Source organism: Numenius arquata, chromosome 15 (assembly GCF_964106895.1).
Source record: "Numenius arquata chromosome 15, bNumArq3.hap1.1, whole genome shotgun sequence".
In the NCBI taxonomy this organism is placed as follows: Eukaryota; Metazoa; Chordata; class Aves; order Charadriiformes; family Scolopacidae; genus Numenius; species Numenius arquata.
This window is the reverse complement of record NC_133590.1, coordinates 9993247-10010282: the sequence shown is the minus strand read 5'-3', so window position 1 is coordinate 10010282 and position 17036 is coordinate 9993247. Positions and strand designations below refer to the sequence as shown.

Here is a 17036-nt window from a genome sequence, read left to right as displayed (position 1 = left end):
ATTAGCAAACTTTAACAGTTCTGACCTTTCTTCAATCACATATAAATTCCTTCTTCTCTTAATAGTTGAGCTGTTCTTAAAATAAAAATAAAAAAGGGGGAAAGTTCTTTCTTGATCAAGTTATTATATCCAACTTGAGGCTTGTTTTGACCCTTGTTAAGGACTTAGAATGAGTGGTTTCTATCCCATACCACCAATTAAGCTTTTATATTTGAAACAGCCTGTTTGTGAAATTAAAGCCTGACATTAAATCGGCTTACAATACAGAAACTGCATTTCTATGAATCATCAATAGTACCCTGACAAGTGAGAGAGCGAAAGTCTATTTAAAATTCCTGTTATATAAGGTACAATGTTGCAGCTTTGAATAGCATCGACCTTATTTCTCCCATCTATTTGCTTTAAGTACTCCTTTTTTCCCTTTTTGGTATGGCATGTTAAGTGTCTTTTGTTCCATTATCCAGAACACTGATAAGTTAACAGGTATTGTTTAGGTTCATCACACAGCTTCCCCTTTCATCTGAATATTTTGCAGTCCTGATACTGAATCTTTTCAAAAGGCGACCATTTCCTTTCATAGTATTTGAAGTTTTGCCCTTTGACTTGATGCAGTGTTCTTTAAATGTGTGGTTTTAGTTTGGTCTGAGGTGTTGGTATGTCCTCCAGTGAAGTTCTTAAACCCATGTGAAATAGGAGACATGTTTAGGAGTCCTGTAACAGGCTGCATTTAGGCCTGGCCGTGGGGTGTGATCAGCTGGTCCTATGTCACTGAAGCTGTGGAAATTTCTGTTGAGCCACAGTGAAGAGATAGAGTGGGAGCGGGGCTGTATCCTTCAGTCCTTGGTGCTTCAGCCTATAGCACTGAGGCTTTGCGATTCCTAAACAGTTATAGGAGCTTTGTGTTTTTCGGGGTCTGGGCTCTACTTCTGTCCAAATTTCTGCAGACTCTGTGGTTTGGCATTGGTGAAGTCCACGGCTGGATCCTCAGTGTGTGTAGATTGGCATTTTATCCTTGAAGAGCTTGTGACAGTTTAGCTGGTAGCAAAGATCACTAATGGTGCTGCATCCAGAAACTAGAATTCCTGATAACTAGAGATGAGGTCGCTGGTTTCTGCAACTGCATAGATGTATGCAATGTATAGTAAAGTGCCTCTTTGTGGCAGGGAAAATTAAGGGTGAAACAGTGGTCCTGTAAGTAGACCCTGTGAACAGGGTCTCCCACTTATGGGGAGAACAACAAGCCTATATATTTATGCTTATCATTTACATTTTTAATAAAACTGAGAAGCAGCATGGATTTGGATAGTACACACATCACAGATAAAGGCAGGAAGACCTACTGCAGGGAGTATAACTAAGTACATTGTGTATGTAAATGCTGTTTCATCATTAAAACTAATTTATGATCATGGCCTTTTCTTTGTACTATTTCTTTGTAGTTCATATCTGGAAGGTGATATGCTCTTTGATTTTTGGAACAGGTGAAGAAGTTACAGATCTGAAGAGACAAGCTGTTGAGGAAATGATGGACAGAATTAAAAAGGGAGTTCATCTGAGACCAGTCAACCAGTCAAGCAGACCTAAAACAAAGGTTTGGAATAAAAAGCAGAGCAATAATATTAGCTAAGTACAGTAATTTACGCTGAAAATAGATCAGGCTTTCTGTAAAATATTCAAAAGACGACATTTGCCTCACCTCATTTGCTTTGCTTGATTCTGAATAAAATTAATTAGAGCAGCACATATCTGAAGAGGAGAAAAAAGAAGTGAATCCAACAGTAAGTAAATAGAAGCCCAGTTGCTTTGACACAGAAAGGAACCAAGAGCAAACATCTTGTAATCAAACAGCTACTGAGAAACTAAAAGCACAGAGGGAATAACTGACTTGGGTAAAGGGGGCGATGGAGAAATAGGCTGTGTTTAGCAGCATTTCTTCCTTTCATGCAACACTTAGCACAAATTCATGAATGTGGCTACTATAAAATATTGCTTGCCATCTTCACAAAAGCATAATCTTTCTTTAAGTATAGGCTGTGATTTATAGTGTTGTGAGCTAAGACTCTTCCCTTCATCTATAGAAGGAAACAGACTGAACATTAGCCGTGTGCCCATGAGAGGAGGGAGCAGAGAAACATCACACAACCTCAGACCCTTGTGCCACGTCTGTCTTCAAGCACAAAGTCTGTCACGGTCCATTTCGCAGGGTTTTTAACCTGCTTGTGTTGTGTTTGTTTACAGCCAGAAACACCAAAGCCCTCTGAAAGTGCAATGAAAGAATTAAAAGGGATTCTGGTAAGAAAACTTGTAATTTATATTTCAGTTTTTAATTCTCATTGAACTAACAGGGCCTTCTGTGCAAAGTAGGTGAGTGTTTGAAAGTTCTGCATCAGGGTTTGGGTTTGAAGCTGTAGAGCAGTTTTGGAGTGAATCCCCCAATTCCAGTTTTGGCTTTGGTCTGACTGAAAGATGGGTTTTGGTCTTGGTAATGGAATTTATATAGGAGAAAACGAGCCTGTTAACTCTGCTGTGGATTTGTGTGTTCCTGCCACTAGAGGGGATGTTGTGGTCTGCACCTGCTGTTGGGAACTCCCAAGTACTGGCAGGGGGGATGCTTAGGGAGAGAGAAGCACCTGAATAAATTTAGTCCAAGGTAAAGCCCCTGAAGCGCATGTATAGTAGATGTAGGGTTCCCCTCATCAACTCCTCTGAACTCCTGCTCTCTTCTTGATGTACCAAATTTCTTGTTAGCGTAGATGGAGCCTAAATAGAGCAGGAGCTCTCTAGTCTGTAGGCATTTATGTGTAGAAAAATTGATTCTGAATAGCTGTATACATACACATTTATCACTAAATAAAAACACTAGGTGTGTGTTCGGTCCTGCTCGGAGCGATGTGCTACGTTTGCTCCTCTTCTGTCCTTTACTCATACGTTGCGTTTCTTATTTAACTGGTTGGTGCTTTTGCACAAGCGCTAAAATTGTATCAAACAGTCAGGAGGAGCCATAGTTCTTGCTCCCTGACTTCCGTGACCCTGAAGCTTTTAAGGCTGAAGTGCAACTTCGGCACATCAGGTGAAATTTTGCCTTTGTAAGGTGAAATACGGTGAAATTCTGCCCATATTGAAGCAAAATGCTTCACATCCACTCCCCGGCAGGTAAGGCTGTTTTCCTAATCATCCGTGATAGCACCTAAACAGCCCTTATAAAAATAACTTCAGCATTGTCTTGGGTGATGCAAGACAGTACAGCAAAGAGTGCAGCCACTGCGATGGTAATAGGCTGTGCTGTGATTTAAAATCACGAGTGTGGCACCAGTGACACATTAAACTAACTGTTCCCCCAATCGTGTGAAAGCAGGGGAAGAAGGGAGGAGGTGATTTAGAGAGTCACCCGGCCTTAATGCTGAGCTCAAATTAGAGGCACACATAATTAAACGTGGCAGTAAATAGAAAAGAAATAAAGTGCAACACGGAGATTATATTTTAAATGGAACTCTGTGAGTAGAGGCATAGTTTGATATGGTTTGCTGCTTGGACCTGTGAGGGTTGGGCTCAACGATCCTGCCGAAGGTCCTTTCGTTTTCTAATAGCTGTTTTATTTCTTTGACGCTGTCTCGCTGACATCAGGGGAGGCTTGATTATGTACTTCAGAGGGAGCGGAAAGAAACCTGCAGTCGCTGTGCGTCTGCATCGAGCTTGTTGCTTTCCAGCCCTTCAGGATATTTGCAGTATAAGACAAACTATATAAAATCCAATTCCAGTCGATTCTTGAGACCAATCATTATGCACAGTCAGACAACAAACATGGGGGTGGGATGTGACGGCGTAAACATTTGTTGTTACGATGCTAATTATGCATTTCATGTAGACCTCTGGATAATTGTTACAAACAAAGCACATTTATGTTCTGTAAATTGCAGAGTTTGAGTGACTCTGTTGCACAAGTTGCTTTCGTACGGGAGTGTTTGTCCAGATCTGGAGCACACTACTCATTAATAATACACCTGCTCACTTATATTCCAAATAGTTGCCAAAGAAGATATTTTAACTTTTGGGTGGGAGTGACGAATTAGTAGCTGAAAGTAGTACAGCTTTTGCAACTTCAGATGCCATTTCTTTTAGTCATTTACTATTTCTGCTGAGAAGTTACATGCTTGTTGGCAAAAGGTGTTGAGAATATCTTATTTATGCTCTGGATAGATGCTGTGTGACACGTTTTGGGAGGCTGAATAAATGGGGTTCCTGGGGATTCCTAAAGATGGCAAGACTCAGAGAAAGAATGAAATAGCACACGGATCCCGAATTTTCAGTTGCATCATAAACATTTTGTGGAAATTTTACAGTCAAGTGGGTGCCGATCCAGTAACTGACTCTTGTCAGTTGGGAAACGCATGGAGTGTGCACTCTGTGCATGTTAAATATGGGCAATTTGGGGAGGCTTCAGGCTTTGATCAAAGCCTTTTTTTTTACATTTCCTTAAGAAAAGTGCTGCTGGATTTGCAGCTTAGCTGATGCCAAATACTAACCTTGGGTTAAGGCAGTAAGAGCGTGGATTTCTATTTGGTATGTATAACAAAAACATTTCAACTTGAGGTCTATTCCTGTGCATGAGAGAAACCATGGAGTATGTGGTTATAGGCTGAGGTTTGTGCCAGATCAGCTGGGTTGAAGGACATAACAACACGCTGCAGTTGCAGTTAGTACATACTGACTTCTGCAGATGTGTGTCCACACTGGGATGCAGCAACACAGGACCATGCTAAAATAGAAAATATGCTGGAGTGGTAAAATACAGATCTTCTGCTTTTCCTAATAGAGGTTAATTATGGGCATGATAACACTCCAGCAGTTTTTTAAGGTCTTTTAAAATATTGAGATGGAGGAAGTTGGCAGTTCCCTGCAAACGTCAGAGTTTGTTCATTAGTGATCCCGAGCATCTTCTTAAGCCTGACACCAACCCTCTAAGGTGTAGGTAAGAATGGTTAATCCCTGCCTGGGGAAATCCAAGCAAGGGGAGGGTGGTGAGCCAGGCCCCAGGTGCTCTCTGCTGTACTGGAGAGAGACCTTCCCACACTGCTCTAGAACTGCAGGTGCTTCTCTGCAATTTAAAAGGTTCTCATGTTGTGCATATGGGATGTTTGGCATGGCATAATACATCCTCGGAGAGCTTTTAATCCCTGTTTCTTGCCATAGGAAACATTGAACAAATCCACTAGTTCCCGAAGCTTAAAGTCCCTGGAAACGGACAGCGGTGAAACAGAGCTGGAACGAGTTCTGCGACGCCGGAAAGTGACCACAGACCAGGACAGTGGCAGTAAGTGCCTGGACTCCATCGTAGTCCTCTTCCTCCCCCTGCATTAAGTAACTCTTGAAGCTTTACTTTCTCTTCCAGACCATTGCCATTTCAGCCATTTCGGAGAACTCTGCTTACTTCTGCAGTGACTCACTTCCCCGCCGCGCCTGTCGCTTTTCATCCCCATTTTCTCCAAGAGATGCCTCTGTCAGGATTTTCCGCGCACGCAGCCGCACATACACAGGTTCCTCTGTCCTGCCTGGGGCTCAGACATTGTTATTGGAGTTATTGGTCTGAGCCTACTGGGAAAATACTCTTGAAAGCAATGGTAACCAGAGAAATGAGGGTTTAGGACTAATGTTTTGAATTAACCTCTTCTGCGGAGCCAGGGTCTGCAGTTTTTAAGCTGTGCTTTACTGTCATCAGCTGTAAGAAACTGTTGATGTTCTCCCTGGTTAAGAACAGTCCGTGGAAGTGTGAATCCATGCCGTAGTCGATGCTGATGTGGCTGGTTTTAATGTCACGGTGTGGTTTTAGCTTGGACTTTGTAGACAGACAGTTCACTGACTACTCGTTAGTATGAGAACAGGCGTTTTTGTGGTTGGGCTGGCTCTCGCCCAGCTGCGCTTCGGGCTGGGAGGGCACTGGCAAGTTGTGAGTTGGTAGCGCTGTGCGGGCAGCAGGACTTACCGTCCCAGAAGGGAAGGGGATGGAGAGCACAACTGTGTCAGTAGAGCAGGCAAGAAAGGGTTAATTTTGGCAGGGAGAGCAGAACCTGCAAATATGGTATTTTGATACTCTCCATGTGCTGGACGCTGTTCCTTAAAATTCCGTTTTGATTTCTGCAATTAGCTTGAATTCTGCTGTGCTTATGTGTCTGTTCTGGACCAGCCAGTCCGGGTAACAGAAGCATTAAACTTTCTTTGGGTTTTAGGTCCCACGGGAACCTTGGCCACATCAGAATCAAAATCTCTGCCTGTGCTAGGTTCGGGAGCCAGTGCCGCACAAACAGCGCTGAGCAAGAAAGACCTGGAGACAGAATTCACTCCCAAAGTACCCGACTCAGGTGCTGTCTCTGACCAGCTTAAGGGTGTCACAGGCTCCAAGCCTACGTTACAGTAAGTAGAAGATGGATTTTTTTTATATATTTTAGTGCCGGATCTGTTTAGCTGATGCATTTTGAAAATGATTTAATACCAATTTTGGTTAACAGGATAAATGTAGAATCTGCAACTGTTTAACACTGACTCCTCAAATAATTTGCAGTCTCACGTAGAGGTAGAAATGAAATCGAATTCTCTGTAATAAAGTTCTTTTCCTGTAAAATCTGTGAACATTCTTCAAAAAAAAGTTCATCTTCTCTGCCAAAAAAAAAACAACTTGAGAGTTTTTAAGAAATAGCAAGGTTGAGGGGCTTTTTTTGAGAAGAGGGATGAGTTAACTCTTGATTTTAAAAAAAAGGTAGTTCTGGCACAATATTTTAAAAAACAGAATCATGTAAATCATACTGATCTGTGCGCAGGTGTGCAGGGCAGCTTCTGTTGGACCAAAACAAATCCTGACTATTACTTTTAAATGCCTGTTGGTAAAAATTCTGCATTCCCTTGAAATCTCAAGATGAAGAGTTGTCGTTGTCGTCGTCTTTAAAAAAATACAGTTAGTGCTGCATTTGCACAGACGGGCTGAAGAACCTCTTGTCACAAGAGATTGAAGACCCAAAGTGCCCGTTAAGCATCAAAGAGTTAAACCTGCCTGAGAAATACTTATTTCAGAGAGATCCCGTGGAGGATGGGTTTGTTTTACAACAACAACCAAGCTCCTTTGGAAATGAGGCTGTGCGCTTGCTCCAGTTCCCTCGCCAGGTTGTTTGTCACTTCAAGAATAGGAAATAGATGAGACAAATCAGATTGGCAGAATATTGTAATCATGGCTAATTAACCCTCTGATTTCCTGCTCCATCAGTTAAAAAATACCACCAGCATCAATTCCAGCAAGTCTCCATTGCTTGGTTCAAAGGAGTAAGTCACGACAAATGAGCTGGAAATTCAGTTCACGTCTATTTTTCTGAACTGATATTTACTTCAGTCTCCTGCAGGTACTTTTATCATTTATTTTTGAATGGATAAAGAGCCCAATTTCTTCTTGTGCCCTACAGTTTTATTTAATTCACATCAAGTTTTAAAAGCAGAATGCCTTTTCCAATCATATGTGTTTTCCCCTTTTATTTCATTTAAGTATCCTCAGAAGAAAAGTGATCTTCATTTTAATTTAATCAGAAAGATGAAGATTTGTTCAATGGTTAATTTGACGTGAATGATGCCATTGCATTTTCTTGAACTGCTACCCTGACAGAAAGGTGAGGTTGTTCCTGAAAAATACTGTGTTTGCAGTTTGTGGATTTCTGTAATTTTGAACAGATAACCTTAATCAGAAAATACGGCAACTTCTACCACCTTTTGTCTACCTTTATTCCACCGAACTAAGTGGAAATTGCATTTACAAGAAAGGAAATGAAATAATTGCAGGCCCCAAGGTCTCTCAGAATGCGCGGTGAATTGACAGTGAAAAGGATCTTGTGTTGACAGTCACAGTTGTTATGTGTTATAAAAGCGAACGTGAAGCTCAATTTATTTCTCAGCTTGCCTATTCAGTGACATCCTAAAAGACACATTTCACTTTAATTTATCTGTTTAAAGCATTAAAACAAATGTGGTGGGCCAGATCCCTTAATGCTGCGGGGCTTCTTTGCACCGAGTCACTGGTGTAAATGGTCTTAATTGGAAAGGCTCGTCGTCGAGGACGGTTCTCCAGCAGGAGAGAAGGTGCTGGTGCTCTCATACCCTTGTGTGGCTGGGCTGGCAGTAAGGAGCAGGAATAACCTTGATGCTTCGTACCACCTCGAAGTGCAGTTACTTTTCTTGTTTCTCCTGGACACTGTTTGCAGCAAAGGTCAGTAGAAGCGGCCTCCAGGCTCCAAGGCGTGTAAGCGCTCTTTTGAAAGAGGGCTCCTTTGAAGCAGATGTGAGATAGAAGTTCATTTGTCTGACTACTCAGCTCTGTAATTAGGCAGTTTTCTGGGCTTCCCTGGGTACATCTGTACTGGCGGTTGAGTTTGGATCAGCAGAACGCTTCTGAAGCAAAGCCCTGGAGTGGTCTTTGTGCATAAACTGGATCCCTGGATTCCCTGGATGGGTGGAACTAACCCAGAAGACCTGACCCAGCCTTTGATGGCTGGCCTGGGGGCCGCGGGAGAGCTAGTTCAGGGAGTAACCCCCCTGAAACGTGTGTTCCCAGGATGTCGGTCTGAAGCCCAGGCTGTTTCCTTCTACACACCTGCTCCCGTTGCACCACAGTTTCCTGAAGCAGAGCGTGTTAACTAAACTGTGCTGCTTTGCCCGGCTGCTCTAAATGACGAAGGGGTACAGAGGCTGTACTGGGGGCTCCTCGTCTCCTTATTCATACCTGAGGTAAAAGGACGCAGCTGTCCCATCATCATTTGCAATTCCTTGAAATCTGACAAAGGTGTGACCCGCCTCAGATGTCTGCAAAGCTTTCAGAGCACAGGAGAGGGTAGTGTGTCTCCTAATTACCAGGTGGCTCTTGTGGTGCAGGGTTTATTCTTTTTTCTTCACCTGGATTTTTCTATAGGAAGCTGTACGTTAAACTTTAGCAACAGCGGTGTGCGAGATGCTTGTCTTTGCTGCACCATCCATTTGCTAAGGCGTGTAATCTGAAGGAGGAGGCCATACTTACAGACATTTAAATGGGAACAGCCCTGTTCCTCATTCTTTGTTCATGGATAGTAACAGTTGAGCACACCCCTTCTCGGGGAGAAAGAAGGTCAAACCTTTGAAAAAGACCCGGTTTTGAAAATGTATCTGTGAACAATGCGTTGATGGAAGTCAGCTCATGGAGGAAAATCCCGGATCCTCCCCGCTCCCAAGTCCATGACAATCTAACCCAAATACTTAAAGGGGCAGGGAATCTCAGTAACAGGGTAAGGAATCTCAGTCTGTGGTTGAAGTAAGACTCAGAATATGGTTTCTCCTGTGGTTAAGTGTTACCAAAGCACTGGCCTCCAGCTGAACCGGTGAGTTGCCAAAGGGAGGGATTGTGGAAAAGGGCTGTAACATCAGCAGATACAGGTTGATTCTGAAATTTCCCTCTCACCAAATGCAGTGATGGTAGCTCAGAGAAATGAATTCAGAGAAAAATTTGGGTTTCAAACCAGTAGGTGAGGTGTCACTTCAGTGCAGGAGATTGGTAGAAGAAGGGCCTGAAGCCATGAAGCAGATGATTTGGGATGTGTGGAGTTTGCCTGAGGTGGTGCTGAGGGGGAAGAAAGACATCGATGATGTGTGTCCTATAGCGAAATTGAGGCCGTACCCCAGTATTCAGGTAACTTCCCCTGCAAATCCCTTCCCAAATGTTTAGCCCAGCGTGAGCGTAATTCTGTGACAATTGCTTCGAAGAGAATAGGTGACAATTGAGTTCCCCTGGGAGCAGAGAGGGTTCCCGTGGCCCCCTGCGGTGTGTGGACACAGAGGGGAAAGGTGTGTCTGGCTCTGCCCCTGCGTTTGGGGGGGATTTGTGGGTTTTTTCCAGCACTTTGTAAACATTTTGTTTCTGGGCAGCAGAGTTCTCTGCTAACAGAGGGAACCGCAGAGAGGGTTAGTCTTAATCTGATGATTTTATACAATTAAAGGATTTGTCCTCCTTCTCCTGGCTGTAATCTTAGTACCCCTGAATCATCCACCAGCTCTGCGGGAAGCAGCTCAGCCTCAGCTGGATACAACGGCAAAGGTTTTCCTCTGCAGCTCCCACGTGGGCAATTTAGTTTGAACAATGAACGAAGAAAACAATGGGATGTTCTGGAAGCTTGAGGTGTCCTCAGTTTTAATGGTTTTAAAAGCTACTGTCACACATTTTTCTTAGACTGTACTTATTATGCAGTCTCTCAGTGCAGGTAGAAGCTCTCCAAGATTCCACATTTAAATGAATTTGCCAATCTTTTTGAGCATTTTCACAAAAGCACCTAAAAATGGGAACAGTTTCCACACTAAGGATTGTCTGCAATTCCATTCTGCTTGCTGCTGGGTTGACCACCTTCCTTAGCAGAGGCATTCCTGAAATGGAGAAGGTTTCTTGTGCTTTCCTCACAGATGTCTGCTGTTGAGGATAGTGCTGGTACTCTCAGAGGAGGGCACCAACAGGCTAATTCACTGCTTTGCATTCCCCATAATTTCCTTTTGACAAATACTGTCATGTGATGGAATTTTTTATCCATTGAAGGCTTTCAAGACTTGGAATTTTTTACTATTGTACAGTATTGGCCTTTGGTCCTGTCTCTTACGTTCCACTGCCTTGTTAAAAATTCTGAAAATTCTGAAATAATTAATAAACACATCTGTGACTTTTATTCTCAAGACAAGTTTTTGACTGAGGATAGAATTGCTGTTCTTTGGCAAACCCTCCTAGCACAGCAGTTTGGAAAGGACGTAGTGATTGGAGCATGAGCTTTGTGGCAGGAGTGATGTTTGTCCTCAGTTATGGGGATCCTGTAGGAAAGTGGGGACGCTGGGGTCAGGGTGGGTGGTAGTTGGGCAAATAGCAAGCTGTGAGTGACCTGCAGGCACGGTTTTTGAGCGTTATAAAGAAGCAACTGGTGGTGAGCAACTGTCAAATTAGCTTTAATGCTTCAAATCTCATCTTTTGGGGAGTACGGTTGAGGTTTATTTTGGTTTCCGAAGCGATTTTGCTTTGAAGAGAGATGACAGCTATTTCGGCGTCCCAGATTAGGGAGCTCGCTGAAAGACAAAGGATGCTGATTTGATGCCATGTTAGTGTCAGCTCCAGTAGCAGAAATTATTCCATTCCTACCAGCTCAGATTCCAGGCAGAGTATCCACGTGGAGTCCCCATGCTTATACTGTGTACTTGCAAAACCAGCCTTTGCTGGAATAGATTTTTACTAGTATTTTCTAAATATGCTGTCAAAGCCATGGATTTTCCTACAGCGTTTTCCTTGAATGGTTTCCTTTTGCCTTCTGCTTTATACGTATTGTTAGGAAATTGGATGGGACTTCATCCAATAAAATTTTCCATGATATTTACATAAAATTCTGGTTTCTAATGGAAACACACTACAATGATTCCATGAACAGAGCACCGAGCAGGGTTAAATAATACCAAGGTTATAATATTAACCAGAGGGAAACAAAGAAAATCCAAGCCTCAGTTGACAATCCAATCTTTAGTTTGTCCGTTTGTACTCCGACTGTAAATTATTTACGACGGGCGTAGCAGTGCGAGTTCTCAGACGGCCCATCAGCCCTTTAGTTTTACCCCTTCTGTAGCTTCTGTAATCATACAAATGGAATATATTGCTTTTGAGACTCTTGTATCACAGGCAGTCCTCAGTACTGCATGGGACTTTGCATATCCCATACAATTAATCTCAGATGCACTTATCACCTAAATCTGGATTTCACAGGCCAGATTTTATGTGTTTAGTCATAAAAATACATGCAGACTTCCGAACGATTATGTATGAATGCGTACAATAGAACTAGGCTCTCAATTTCTGGCTCAAATATATAGTTGGACAAATAACAAGAATACTGATAACGACATTAACGATCTTAATGAAGGAAGAGCTTTGCATAGAGCTAAATGCAAATACCTTGGCTGGACAAATTTGTAATTGTTCAAAACTGTGGCTAACTCCCTCTCTACTAATCGCTTTTCCCAGCTTTATTTGTAGTGGCAAAAACTGGTTTTTGAAAGGGAACACCAAAAATTATGTTCATTCTTGCACTGGAACTTTATTATGCCTGTATTCTGCTCTTGACACACTATTGACAATGGGCTCTGAATACCTGATAAATAGGGTTAATAATTCTTTGCAATACCTCAGCTGTAACAGCAGCACCCTCAGGCTGGTGCTGCAACAGTGCAAAGGATTTGAAGAAGGGAACGCTGGTACGACCAAGTCTGAATAGTAATTCTTATTTTTATGCTTGAAACGCTGATTTAATCACGGGTTTTCTCCATTAAACTACTTTATATCGACATCTTTCATTTTTCTGTCCTTTGAAGGTGGTAAATATGATTGCCGTTTTATCCATTTTTGTTATAAATGAAGCAGACTTGCGAGCGTTTGGCTGTGCATCAGTTGTTGGAATGCTGCCATACACTAATGCAGACTCCCCACTGTGAGCCCAGCGAAGAATTAGACTTTGATTCACCAGATTGTATTAAATAGTCCAGCTGTTGGGATTTGAAAGATAGTTACCTCCAAAGTGAAATAAAAATGAACTTGGCATTTATGGCTTTGACCGTTTTTATAGTGTTGGGCAATCAGCTTTTCAGAGGTAGCACTTTTTAAAATAACCGTCTTCTGGTTACGCGGCTTTGAAAAGTTTAATTTGCTGTAACATTCAAAATACCCCACCTTGTATTTTCTGGAATGATTGGCAACTTTTGCATAAAATAAGCATTATTTTCCGTATGAAATCACTAGCTTCTGATGATAATCAAATGAGGCTGAAACTGTATCTATTAGCGCCAATTTCTGCATTAATTAACTTATACCGAAGTTCTAATGTTGGAGACAATTCTTGTAATTAAAGCTTGAACATGGAATTTCATTCGCTGTATCCAGCGCTTCCGGAGCGAGCGGAGTAAAGTCGTTCTGGGATGGAAAGTGCAGCAACTGTAGTTTCTGTGATGATTTATCTGTTTTTAACCTGTCCGTTTACCCTCTCCCGCTCAGGTGGGAGCCTGTACGTTCTCCGCCCCGTGCTCTAATTGTTGAGCGGGGTGACCTCTTTTTTCCTTTGTCGTTTTCTCTGGGACAAAGACCGTCACAATAAAGGGCAGTTCGTAGCAGATGGATCCAGTAGCTGGATTTCTTTCTCTGGCCTCCGGTTGATTCTGCTTTTTCCTTTCCAAGGGTGTCACCTTAGCAGTATGGAAGGCTGTTCCTTATGAGTAAGCACAAAAAATTAAAAAAAGAAAAAAAGAGGAAAAAAAAGAAAAAAGGCTCTGGACTAGCAAATGCGGTTGCATTCAGCCGGGAGAGTGTGGCCACACACCCACCGGGGCCCGCGGGACCTCGCTGCGCCGAGGGTTTCTGCAGCTGCCGGGTTCGGTGGTTATAGCTGTAGGTGTGGACGCCTGTACGGCGTGGACATCTATATGGTGTTCACACCACTGTGAAGAGCCCTGCCCAAAGAGGGGCCGAGCACTATCGTGCCTGTGTGACTGCCCTCCCGGTTACGTGCCCTCCAGCGCCCGGGCCAGCGCGCCGGGGGAGGTACGAGCCCCTGCGTGGGAGCTGCCGCTCTGCCCACCACGGCACGGGAAATACCCCCGTCTGCCACCTCTTCGGGTCGTCCTTCCCCAGCGTATGCCTCGCTCTCCGCTGGTGCGTTCCAGCTAATCTAAGGGTTTGCCTGCACGTTTCCAACACTAGTACGAAGCTTTTGAATACAGACAAGTGCTTTTATAGCACGATGCCAGCCTCGAGCAATAACCCCGGTGTCTCTGACCTTACCTTCCTCTCTCCCGGCTCAGGGGGCTTTTTATCTGCAAGAATCCCTGCGCCGCAAGCAATGGATATGTAGCCCCGTTTCTGGGGTGCAGGATGTAGCTCTAACGCCCTCCAGTAGGTGAATTTTCAGGAATCATTTGCAGTTGCTCCCGGTGAGACCAGGAGCAGCCTGTTGGTGCCGAGCCACGGTGGAAAATCTGGTTGTGGTGCCTGGACCTCCCTTGTCACACGGGAGAGCACGGTCTGGTGAAAGCCCTGTGGTGGGATGGAGCTGTGGAGAAGCCACGGCCTCCTCGCAGGCTGCAGGTCGCCTACAGACACCAGGGACTGGTAGCGTGTTTTCCGGCTGCAGCTGCTCCCTTGGACATGGGGGAATCTAAATCCACCTCCGAGAGCAGCAGAGAGAAAACAAATTCTTAAAACTTAACACTGATTCTTTCATAGTCTCAGGAGTTTTTTTCAGTGCTTTGTGAATTCGGTTTTCCTGTTAAATATCTTCCATGGATCAGGAGGGGTCATGGGACTGTTGCATTTTGTGCACCACTGTCTGTATATAACAGCTGTTAAATCTATAAATTTAGTAGTTAAGTAGACCTGTCCCAGTCATACGTGCTACTAATAATAGAAATGCTTTTCTCTGGATTTATATTCTTTCTCCTAAATATGTGAACTGTTACCTGTATTCATATATTTGTTCTTTTTCCTTTAGATCAACTAGTCATACAGAATTTACGAGAAGAGCTTCTGGCAGTGAAAAAGAGACAGAATCCGTTGTGGTTTTAGATCCCGTTTCCACCAGCGGGGACCAGGCATCGGAAAACGCGCTGACTCAGAACAAAACGAAAGAAGGAAAAAGCAAGCTGCTGCACAAAGAAACTAACGCTGAGAAAATCAAAGAAACGGACAGCTCTAGCTGTTAATTGTTATTCTGCGAGGCTGTAACTTTTGGGAATCGTTGTCTGGAGGTGTACATTGCGTGGGTGTGTTCGAGGGGCTGTGGTCTGCTCTCCAAACCGGTTTCAGTAATACGGACTGAAATGGTCTTTTGTACGCGGTGTTGTTACACGCGTTAAAGTGTTAAACAGCTACGTATCACTCAAAATCCCTTTCCCGTTTTTATTTTACAATTATGGTTAAGATTTTCTTAGATACTGTCAGTTACCTTTTCTTTAAAACTGTATTTGAAAAGGCTTGTTTAATTACTCCGTTCTGAGAAGATGCCTTGCTAAAAGGTCCATCCTGAAGCTTGCCAGAAGCCCCTTGTGTCCCTCGAACTGGAGAGGTTTGGGTTAGACCTTGTGGAGGTGCTTATGCACACATCAGCTTTAGCATGGGGGGGGTTATTACTGATAATTAAAAATTCAGGTTTTAGACACATTGCTTTAAAACTATTTTGATATCTGCTTCGGCCAAGATCCTGTAGGTTTCCTTCCTGCTGCCTCCGCACACGCTCTTTTGAGAAAATGAAAAGCACAAAGCTAACACTTGAGTTCGGGATTCCCCGGTGGATTCCCAGGTGGATCCCCAGCCCCGAGGCTGAGCCCAGGGGCAGCGCAGCGCGTCCCTTTGGTACCGAGGCTTTTGATGCTCTCATTTGGATGAAAAGCTTTTCAAAGGAGGACTTATCTCCTGGTTTTTGTTCTAGTGTTAATGTAGCAAAGTTTGGAACTGCTGCAAGTTTGGAACTTGCTCTCTACGACTCCCTGAAGGGAGGGTGTAGAGAGGTGGGGGTCTCCCAAGTCACAGGCGACAGGACTAGAGGAAATGGCCTCAAGTTGCGCCAGGAGAGGTTCAGATTGGATATTAGGACAAATTGTTACACTGGAAGGGTTATCAAGCATTGGAATGGGCTGCCCAGGGAAGTGGTTGAGGCACCGTCCCTGGAGGTATTTAAAAGCCGGATTGACATGGTGCTTAGTGACATGGTTTAGTGATGGTTTATCAGAGTCAGGTTGATGGTTGGAGTAGATCATCTGAAAGGTCCCTTCCAACCCGGACAATTCGGTGATCCTAACCGGAGTCTGCATTTACTGCTGCAAACAAATAACTGATCCTGGGTTCCCATGAGTATGGAGTACATTCGGGATTCACTCATTCTGGCATTGTGAGGTATTTGGGAGCAGCGTTTTGAGAACGCCCAGCTGAAAGCTTGCAGCACTGACAAATAAGCCTTTGCTTTGAACCTGGCACACGACGGTGGCATTAATTTCTTTATTAGGTAACACTTTAGCCATCTGCATTTGATAACACAAATCCCAGCTTCCCCCAGCCCTTAATATTTGCTCTGAAGACAGAGCAATAGGTACGTATTTGATGTGCTCTACTCTCCTGTTCCCATTCCACTCGTTTCTTTTTAAATTCAACACGGTATCTCCTTCTTCTGTAATGACCGAACAAACGTCATCAGGAATTTACCTAAAGATCAGCGTAACTGAAATTGGCTGCTCAAGTACTTGAATGCACTTGGATTATCTTTTATTTAATGATTTGAAACAGTGCTAGTATCGAAGGATGAATGTTCGGAGTTTGTTGGTTTGGCTCTGCATGCAACTGTCTGGTGCTCTTCCTAAAAATAAAACGATAGCAATGACTGTGGTAGTTTCACATCTTTTTTGGCGTTTTTGCATGTTTGCTAAGAAAATCTTGGACTTGATCTTATTACTGAACTGCGTATAATTCCTAAACTTGGGGAAATTTGTCTCTCGTTGGTATCTTCGTTTCTGGGGGCGGTTGGTTCTGGTGATTAATTTTTCACTTAAGTATCTGTTACACTGAATTCAAAATGCAACATTTTATATACGTGTTTTTCCTCGAATTATTGCTGCTGTATTATACGTTCAAATTTTCCAATGACACAAAACCCGCAAGTTTTTTAAGAAGCATTTCTTTGACTTAAACTGTTTGTTACCTAGGACATCAATTATTTATTTATCTTCTCACTGTTGCTTATTAAAAAGACTCCTGACAAGTTTCCCAGACCTTGTGGAACTGCCTTGTTATTCCCTGCCTGCGACTGAAGCGAGCTTCCTACTGATGCCAATTACAGCCTCGTGCCCTACATTTGGGGTTGCATTGACGGCTCCAACTGGAGCGACATTTCCCTCCCAGGCCAGATCCAAGCGCAGCGTTGAGGGGGCGTGGGGGGATGGAGCAGCGTAACAGTCAAGGCCTTTGTTTTTTGTAAAATGTTGGT

The 17036-nt window shown here is 43.4% G+C and overlaps 1 protein-coding gene across 1 annotated transcript in view; it reads left to right on the top strand.

Annotated features, from left to right (window-relative positions):
- SHTN1 (shootin 1) overlaps window positions 1-16818 on the top strand; it is a 66453-nt gene extending 49635 nt beyond the window's left edge. The window contains exons 13-17 of the mRNA XM_074158937.1: window positions 1482-1591; window positions 2239-2292; window positions 5191-5311; window positions 6225-6408; window positions 14553-16818. Of these exons, the coding sequence (XP_074015038.1) occupies window positions 1482-1591; window positions 2239-2292; window positions 5191-5311; window positions 6225-6408; window positions 14553-14763 (680 nt within the window). The 3' untranslated portion in view covers window positions 14764-16818. The remainder of the gene's footprint in view (window positions 1-1481; window positions 1592-2238; window positions 2293-5190; window positions 5312-6224; window positions 6409-14552) is intronic.
- Window positions 16819-17036: the final 218 nt, after the last annotated feature.